Below are 9,236 nucleotides of genomic sequence, written 5' to 3'. Positions count from 1 at the left end.
CCCGCCCCCCCTGCCCCTTGTTCGTTGCCCTCCCCAGATGAGACAGACAGGGGAGTGGATCAGAAAGATGGGAAAGAATGGCCAGATTCCCCAGGCTCTGAGGAAAGCGATGCAAACAAGGAAGAAAATCTCAAGCTTCGTCTGCCTACGTGCTCTGATATGATCTGCGGATATGCTTGTCTGAAAGGTACTGGGGGGAGGCCCTAATTGTTAGGGCATAAAGAGGTTTAATGTGTCTGTTCCTCGGAAACTTCATCATGCGTGCCTTCTTCTCAGGCACTGCGGCCATGCGAAACACCAAGCGTGGATCCTGGTATATCGAGGCTCTGACCTCTGTGTTTGCAGAGGACTCCCGAGACACTCATGTGGCTGACATGTTGGTGAAGGTAAGCCGAAGTGTCTTTCCTTTCCCACACTTACTTGTAGGATTAATCTACTATTAAAGTAATTGTTCGTGCCTTGTTTGTAGAAAAATTATTACTTTTCCCACATTTGTTTATATACAGTTCACAGCAATTTAACCAAAGTAAAAATGATGTCTGTTTGGCTCCTTCCATTTCACTTGCGTGGCCACACGGTGAACTTACTAGAATTACTCTGTATTGCCAAGAATTACTTTTCTTCTCTAGAAGTAGCTTACCATGTAGTTGCACAAGGACTTGCACTCATGTAAGGTGAAGATGAAGAAAATAGGGGAAGAGGGAGTGAGGACAGCAGTGTGACCACAGCAGCTTCAGTTGCTGTGGAACTGCACCCTAGTTCTGTATGCTTCTTAAAATTCACAAAGACAATACATGAGTAACTTAAACAGGACATTCTTACTTCTGCCTTCTTAATCCTTCCAGTCATTTTAATTTTTTTTTTTTTAATGTCGCATCTAGGTGAATAGGCAAATCAAGCAACGAGAAGGTTATGCCCCAGGCACAGAATTTCACCGCTGCAAGGAAATGTCAGAATATTGTAGCACGCTCTGTCGAGACCTTTATCTGTTTCCTGGCTACCTGCCAGGAAAATAACCCTGCCAGCTCTGTCGGAAAAGGGATACTGCCAAAGCTGAACTTTCTGTGTGGTTGTCTACGTTTTCATTCTTATGGGCTGTGACATCAGATGTGCAAGCAAGGAATGCTTGTTTATATCTGGCCAGTCCAATTCGTGATGACTTTTTCTCAAGCGATCTGGTAACTCTCTTTGTAATCTGATTCAGTTCAGGGTTTAACATTCTAGTACGCTGACTTGTTCCATGCATACAGAAATTGATGGAAAGAGGATCAGCACTGGAACTGGGAAGAAGTGGGAACAGCCTTTGGAAGGAAACTTAAGGACATTTGTAAGTGAATGTGAAAAGGGAAGCAAACTCTTCATCGAATTTTTATAAAAGTTAAGGCTTTCTGAAAGGAAAATTATTGTAAAATGCTACTTATCTTATGCTTGTATTTTATGATTTTTAAGCACTTTCTGCCTGGCTCTTCATACAGGACAATCAGTTCCTGTGCACAGTAGAAGAGGGTTCCCTTATGAAGGAGAATCCTTTCCCTCTCTAAAATGGAAGGTTGTTGTTTTCAGTACTTGATACTTTCCTATCCATCTTGATCACTTAAAAGTCTATTTTTGCACATTCCTTCTGTAGCCAAGTTATCAAGCGAACTATAAGACACCCCAGGTTACCAACAAAACAAACAGAGATCCAGGATTTCTCATACAGACAAATCAGCCTCCATAAACTGCCCCAGAAATAGTTTTGAATCTAGGAATTCTAGATTAGCTCCCCTTCGTCCTAAGAGTAAACACCTGCATGGAATACTGCTTTTGAGGAATTTGTTTACCATGGTACCGGTGTGTCACAAAGGGCATAGCATTCAATCCACCAGCGTCTCAGGAGTCTATAAATTGCACTGTACAACTGAATCAGTGACACCCTGCAGCCTTGCACAAAAGGGTCTTTTGTCCTTGATTTAACTAACAAAAATACTCAAGGCAGCTCTTTACAGTCTAAGCATATTGCTTGGATTATTTCCCTTTTAACTGAAGGGGAAGAGTTTAACACTACTGCTCTGTTACGTGAGTTTTATTTCTTCAGCCATGATCATTTAAAGCTGTTTGTTTAGCTAATATTGTTTGCAAAGTGTCATTTCAACTGGTCAGTAAGAAATGTTGTGGCAGAATCAATCCATCAGTTCTGCAGGAAATTTCCTACACAGTCTCATCAGGCTCTTGCTTGTGTCCAGTTGCAGTTACTCCCATCTGATGTGACGTGGGAGATGGGCATTGTTCTCTTTTCGTGGTAGAGCCTAAATCCTGATATACTGGGTTACGTATGGACTAGAGTCTGTTCATTTGATTCTCGATCTTCTCCATTTTGTAGCAGTAGTTGGCATAGTTTCTGGCTTACTATTTTTATGTAAGTGTGGCTTTTAAAATACCTTTTCAGAACAGAATTATAGGAAGCACAAAGGCATATGGAGGGAGGCTGGAAAATTAGGGATCAGAGGGTTTTTTTATTATTGTTCTGTCTAGGAAAATGAATGCTGTGTTTCCTCCAGTTGACAAAAATGCAGCATTGACTTGTGTCTTGCACTAGACTTACACACAAGGTGATAATGAGAACAAGGATCATACTTGCCAATCAGTGCCTTACTCTGAAGATTAAGATACCAGTTTAGGGGCTGTTGTACCTCCCTGGAGTATGAACATTTTCTTCCCGAGTGCTCCCTCTTTGAAATGATGCAGTATTTTACAGATAGGTATGTTGATGAAGCAGTCCACTCTGATGGATTAGATTTCTCTAAGGTTGCATTATCACTGCCAGTTTCATACATTCTTTTTGTATACTTGTATTTTACTGCCTTGAGATATCAAAATAAAGAATACTTGTTTTATTAATCGGTGCAGTATCTTCCATTTGGAGAGTTTTACCTCGGTGCAGAAATGGAGCTTCTGTATAAAGAGAAGATAGTAACTCCTAGAGGCACTTTCGAACTCTCTGGCAGAAGCCTGCTACTTGCTAGCTGCAGCCAGTATGGTCTGCTTGTAAACTTTGATAACACTAGACTAAACAAAAGTTAATACCTCAATAAGGAGAGATGAGGCAGAACCACCAAGTAGGAGGCTAATGATGTGTTTCAGCACATAAAATACTTAGACTGGGAAAATTGTGGTCTTGGTGTTCTTGAAGGAAAAGTTGATACCAAAATGAAGGGTTCCAGTAAATAAAATGAGAAGTCTTGGAAAGGGGAAGGACCCTGAAAAAAGGTGAAGATACCGACTGGATGAAAGATCCTGGAAGTGGGGGAAGATCCAGGAAGTTGGAGAGCTGCGTGGAAACAAATGCCGGTGGATGCCCAGAGGCTTTGATGTGTAATGCCCAAGACTGGTAACCGGGAGCAGCTGTACGGCACAGAACCAACACAACTTTCTGCAACTCCTTCACAGACAAGCAGTGATCTCGCTGATGGAAGGGGGAACTGAGACCCAGATAATGCACCTGGGAGAAAGCCAGTGAATGAGTGTGAAATAAGGTAAAAGCTGTATTCTAAAATAATCCCCGCTATCTGGATGCACTAGAGGCTGCCATTTGCTCTGTCTTATCTGTGAGACCTAAAGGGTCTTTTCTGTCTTCTGAGTTCTCTTGTTATTGAAAGAGTATGTTATTTTTATCAAGTTGTGCCGGGAGAGATTTAGGTTGGATATTAGGAAAAATTTCTTCATGAAAAGGGTTGTGAAGCATTGGAACAGGCTGCCCAGGGAAGTGGTGGAGTCCCCATCTCTGGAGGTATTTAAATAACATATACATGCGGTGTTTAGGGACGTGGTTTAGTGGTGATCCGGCTTTTGAAGCCAAAATGAATCTATAATTTCCTCCCCCTCACCACCAATACCAAATTCTGATACAGGAAATCTAGTAGTAAGATTAGCAGTGGTATTACCAACATCTACCTGTGCAGAAAGTGTTCACGGAAGATGAAGTAAGTAAGTTTTAAGCTACTAGCATAGTTTAAGGAATTACTCTAAATGTCTGGGAGAGCAGGAAAGTATTAACCAGCATTGTGGCTCAAAACCAAAATAAGGTCAAAAGTTTTGTTTTTTGGGATGGGGAATGTTCCAGAGTTCACAGGAGCAGGTTGCCCAGGGAAGTTGTGGATGCTCTGTCCCTGGAAGTGTTCCAGGCCAGGCTGGATGAGTTTTTGAGCAACCTGGTCTAGTGGAAGGTGTCCCTGCCCATGGCACAGGGGTTGAAACCAGGTGATCTTTAAGGTCACTTCCAACCCAAACCCAATTCTGTGAAAACAGTGAATAGGATGTAGACAAGGTATTTTACAAATCTTGAGTTGCATGAAAATCGTTGTATTTATTGATAGAGTAGTTCAATAAATGAATACAGTTGTAGTGATTCTAAACTGGTTTTGTTTCCCTGTTTGCCAGTATGAAAACTAGTAGATACTCAAAGGATTTGACTTTGTAAAAATAGTTATTGATCCCTTTAAAGATTAGGATGTACAGAATGGTGTTGAAAGAGGGTGTGCTTTAACAAACCATCAAAAATGTTGGTGAAACATCTATTAAACATCTTATAAAGATACCTTATTCAGATATTTAATTTAAGAAAAATAACTGAAATTGCTGTGATCATTCCTGAAAGTTCTGATTTTTCAGTTGAAAAATAAGGAGAAACAGTAACAGCTCCCATAGAAACCGTACTTTGATTAAGGTGAGCATCATGCTGCACTGGGAAAATGTTTAGATTTGGATCTGTTACCTTCAGGTTGTAAAGAAAAACACAAACTAGCTAGCTGTTGGTATTCAGACACTTGTAAAGTGACTTAAAGGGTAAGGGGGAAAGGTCATACTGAGCATAGGCTTAAATTATCTAAGTTGCTTTTACACAGAAATAAACAGCGGATGTTGTAAACATCCACTGCCTCTAGCAGTTCTGTGGCTTGAGTATTCCTCTTGCCCAGCCCCAGTACCCTGGGCTTTAGGTCCCAGGCCCTTGGTAGTAGCTGCTGATTTTCCATTTGCAGGTTCGAACAGCAGGAGGGCCCAGAGTCCATCTCAGAAACAGACGCGTACGGAGGTCACGGAGATGACTGGCCTCACAGACTGCAACAGGTAAGGCACTGCTTTTAGCAGCACCTGGCTTAATGCTACCAGGACTCAAAGGTAAGTATAGCCAGCCACCTTCTCTTCCTCCTCTTTGGTAGTAAGGACTGCAGCGCAGCAATCCTGCTCTCTAGGGTCACAAGCCCATTCATGAATTCATTGAGTACCCAGAGGGCAGGACCCCTCTGTCTCTCCCATAATCCTGCCTAGATCTTGGGCCACCTTGTCTTTTCTGTGGGTCTGCTACCTGCTGGTTAGTCCGGCTCGATGTTTGCTGGCAAACAGATACACTCACATGCTCATCCCACACTCACGGGTCTCGCTGAATACCTAATACCCCTGACAAGACCCAGGGCTGTCTGCTTGCTGCTTAGTCCAGACTGAAGTCTGTCACTAAATTACATGCATGCATCTCAGGTTTGGGGAAAATGCAGACGCTCCCCCCAGCAGCTGGCACCCAACACAAGGGCTGTGACCCACAGTTCTGTTCCTGCTGCTGGTGCTGAGACCCCCACTTGCTCCAGTTGCTGGTTTCAGAGCCCCTACACCTCTGGTCTGAGTGCAATTGCTGACCCCAAATTCACTCATGCCAGTCTCACCAGTTGGTGGCACCTCATCCTTACAGCATTCACCTACATGGAATAATGAGATTTCATGGCAAGATAGTTAAGAAAGGATTTAGTAAGAAGGTAGGACATACTCTGGTGATCAGGAGCAGCTCTCAGTCAGACAAGTACACTGACCAACCTTGATTTTTCGCAAAACTGGCCCCTTTCCACCTATTTCCCATTTTGTTCCTCCCCAACCCTTTTCCTTAACAAGTTTTGCACAGTCCCACAGACTGGGTTCAAATATCTCAAATCCTTATGTTCCTCTTGTTTCCTCTTCTTCTTAGTTACAAAATCCGCTCCAAAGCTGTGCCTGGAGTTTCTTAATGGCTCATCAAATAGTGACTAGAGACATTTGGTCTTTTGTGTGATCTCTGTTATCCCTTGTCTCTCAGGTCCGGTCTCTGTGTGGTTTTGTTTCTGACTTCGCCCTTCCTTTATCATCACTTTCTGCATTGAAGAGGTCCTTGGCTGGATATCCTTAATAAAGGAGATTCTTTCACCTTTCATCTACCCTTACATAACCCATATTTATTTAGTGGGAGAAACAGCTTAGGAAATCATGATGTTGCCTCAAGTAACTGTCTGCTTTGCCTATATATAGAATTTATTAGTTTCCCTGATCGAAAAGCTTTACAGTTAACAGAGGAAAAAAACCAGCAGATGCTTGCAAAAAGACCTCTGTCCTCTAATATGTGGCTCCTTTCCCCCCAGACCTCTGGGCTTGCTGCTGCCTCAGGATACAGAAAAACAGTAGCTACCACTCGGCTGAGGGGACAGCAGTTACCAGGGGGAACTTGTCTCTGGATGTAAACAGTTGAATAGAGGGTATAAAGAAGATGCAGCCAGGGTCTCCTCAGTGGTGCATAGTGGCAGGACAAGAGGCAGTGTGCACAACTGAAGCACAAAAAGGTCCGTCTGAACATGAGGAAACACTTTTTTACTGGTGCGGATGTCTGAGCACTGGAGCAGGTTGCCCAGAGGCTGGTTGTGGAGTCTCCGTTCTTGGAGATACCCAGAAGCCATCTGGTCCTAGGCAACTGTTTCTAGGTGGCCCTGCTTGAGCAGGGGAGTTAGACCACATGACTTCCAAATATGTCCTTCCAGCCTCAACCATTCTGGGATTCTGTATGAAAAAGATACTGAGTGTTGGGTATGCCAGTGGATGATTGTTCACGAAGATACCCAGACTGCGAGGAAGGCTGTGTTTGTGGTGAGGTGTTGTGTCCAGGGAATCGGCAATAATGGGTATGCTTTACAAAGAACTGTGTTAAATGTGAGGATGCCATGTAATTTATATAAGGAATAAATTACCCAAGGCCTGCTAAGAGAACTTGCTCTCTCAGATGCTGACACTTCACAAAGTTTTCCCTGAAACAGGCTGTGAGAATAATCCTGCTCAGGTTACAGGATGATTCTCTTGTCTCTAATTCTGGTAAATTTTTTATTTCTATCAACTTTTTCTCTAGTCCCTCTCTGTCATCAGCCCCCATTCTTACTATGGTCCCACTGTTGACCCCTTGTGAATGCAGTGAAGAATGACACTGCCTGAGAGAGAAGAGGGAAACCTTACCTCCTGCTAATTTACTGAGCTGTCCTGGTGCCAGGGCAGCAGAGGGATATTAAAGCAGGAAAGCGCCTGCTGTGTCCAAGCACAGACTGAACAGGAGGGGGCAGGGAGTCTCTGGTTACACTCTCCTTCTCTGTCTCTCCCTCACCAATAACCTTCTCTCTCAGGGTGCTCTGTGAGATTTTAGAGGAAGCCTTGCGTCTGTCTCACTCCATGATTTTGTTGTGGAAAGCAGACTGGAAGATATTGCCCTGAACAACCCCTACTCCACCGGACATTTTCTCTGGGGATATGACTGGGGATTCCTCTCCAACAAAAGCGTTCCAATACCAGCAAACTCTGGTGAGTACAATACCTGTAGAGGATGGAATGTTTCCTAAAAGATAGCTGTTCCTTCCTCTGCTTAAGGGGCTAAATGCTTTCTTTGCCTACAAATATCCTTCCCTTTGAGACTTCTGCCTGAGCACATGTGCCAGTAGTATCTTCCTCCAAGACAGAATGAGGCTATATCCTCCTTTTCTCAGTATGGAAATGGCTATCTTTCCTAATCCCCGCGGGTGAGAAATTTACATCCCTGAATTCACCAGAAGAGGAAGAAAGTGCTGGAGATAATCAGGGCTAAATCTGTAGCAATGCCTAGTCTGCAGAGCTCTATAGAACTGCAGCTGCTGGTTGGGAATGCGTTTCCTTTTTCTAGACAACCACAGGTAACGTGCTGAAGCCTTTCCCTGCCCTTTCTTACAGCTCCCAGAAGATGTGCTTAGGATTCTGCCATCTTTTGGGCACATCCCAGTGGGTCTTGCCCTGCTTCGTTTTATAGGTATTTGGATGCAGGCTGTTGCCCCACTTTCTGGTTTAAATTACTGCCTGCTAGGAGAACTAGGATTTATTGCATCTCCTGAGTCTTCATAGTTCTCTGGACAAGCTGAGGTAGCAGTTTGTACTGTACGTAAAAAACCACTTCCTGTGGTCGCTGAAGTGCGAATTACCATCGTACACTCCAGATTGCCTAAGGAACAATATGGATGGAATCCCAGCCTCTGGAAATGAATGGTGGCCTGTTTGTACCCAAGCATGCACAGTTTTGGTAGCAGTGTCGGGGCTGAGAAAAACACGAAACCTCATCTTCTGTGAGCTACTGCAAAGAAAGATGGAGAGACTTTTTAAAGAAGCTGGAACACCTAGTTTACTAAGGGCAAAGGCATGCTTGCCTTTGGGAAGAGAAAGCTGAGGTGAAGACCAGGAGTATCTTTCAGTCCACTTGCTGAAGTCCAGCTTGCTGCACCCTGCTCTTGTGTATGACATAGTGCCTTACAGATGAATGAAGAATTCTGTGATCCTTAGTGTGACTGTATAGCCCTTTGTGACTGAAAGCTTGACTTCAAATCCAGACTTAGGTAATGAATGTAAATTTCTTAGTGTTCCACATAGGCACTTGGCACCGCATGCACCCTCAGCACACCAGTGTTTACTAAGAACACTGTTTGTCGCTTGTCAGGTTTTAACATTTTAATCATTACAGTGGAAAGGCTGTATTGTGAAATATTTCGTCTCTGTTGGCCTATTTTACTGTAGTCTAATGCAAATAAAGTAGCATCCTCAGTGGCACAATTGAGTAGCACCGACACTAGAGCGTTGAGGCTGGGCCCAATACATAATATAATGGGACTGCAGCAGCCTGTTTGCACAGTATACAAACATGTAAGGTTTGTGGAGGGAGAACAAGAATTGGGTTCTGAGATGAAAAATTCAAACTGAGTCGGTTTCTGAGCTGATCGAATTGCATGAGGTACTGAACTGTAAGAAAATACTACAAACCTGAACAAAAGCCGTGGTAAGGAAGAGAGCATGAGACAGCAAAAGATGCAGAAATAGCGAGTATGCTACTTGGAGAACAGCTGTATTTCTCCTGTGACTACAACAAGCTCACCAATCTTCAGAGTTTTCAGTTCTAGGTTCTT

General features: G+C 43.5%; 1 protein-coding gene across 1 annotated transcript in view; it reads left to right on the top strand.

Annotated features, from left to right (window-relative positions):
• CASP2 (caspase 2, apoptosis-related cysteine peptidase) overlaps nucleotides 1–1,016 on the top strand; it is a 16,292-nt gene extending 15,276 nt beyond the window's left edge. The window contains exons 8-10 of the mRNA XM_010142244.1: nucleotides 38–187; nucleotides 277–386; nucleotides 882–1,016. Of these exons, the coding sequence (XP_010140546.1) occupies nucleotides 38–187; nucleotides 277–386; nucleotides 882–1,016 (395 nt within the window). The remainder of the gene's footprint in view (nucleotides 1–37; nucleotides 188–276; nucleotides 387–881) is intronic.
• Nucleotides 1,017–9,236: the final 8,220 nt, after the last annotated feature.

Source organism: Buceros rhinoceros, unplaced genomic scaffold (genome assembly GCF_000710305.1).
Source record: "Buceros rhinoceros silvestris isolate BGI_N320 unplaced genomic scaffold, ASM71030v1 scaffold2108, whole genome shotgun sequence".
Lineage (NCBI taxonomy): Eukaryota > Metazoa > Chordata > Aves > Bucerotiformes > Bucerotidae > Buceros > Buceros rhinoceros.
This window is presented reverse-complemented; position numbering and strand designations above follow the sequence as displayed.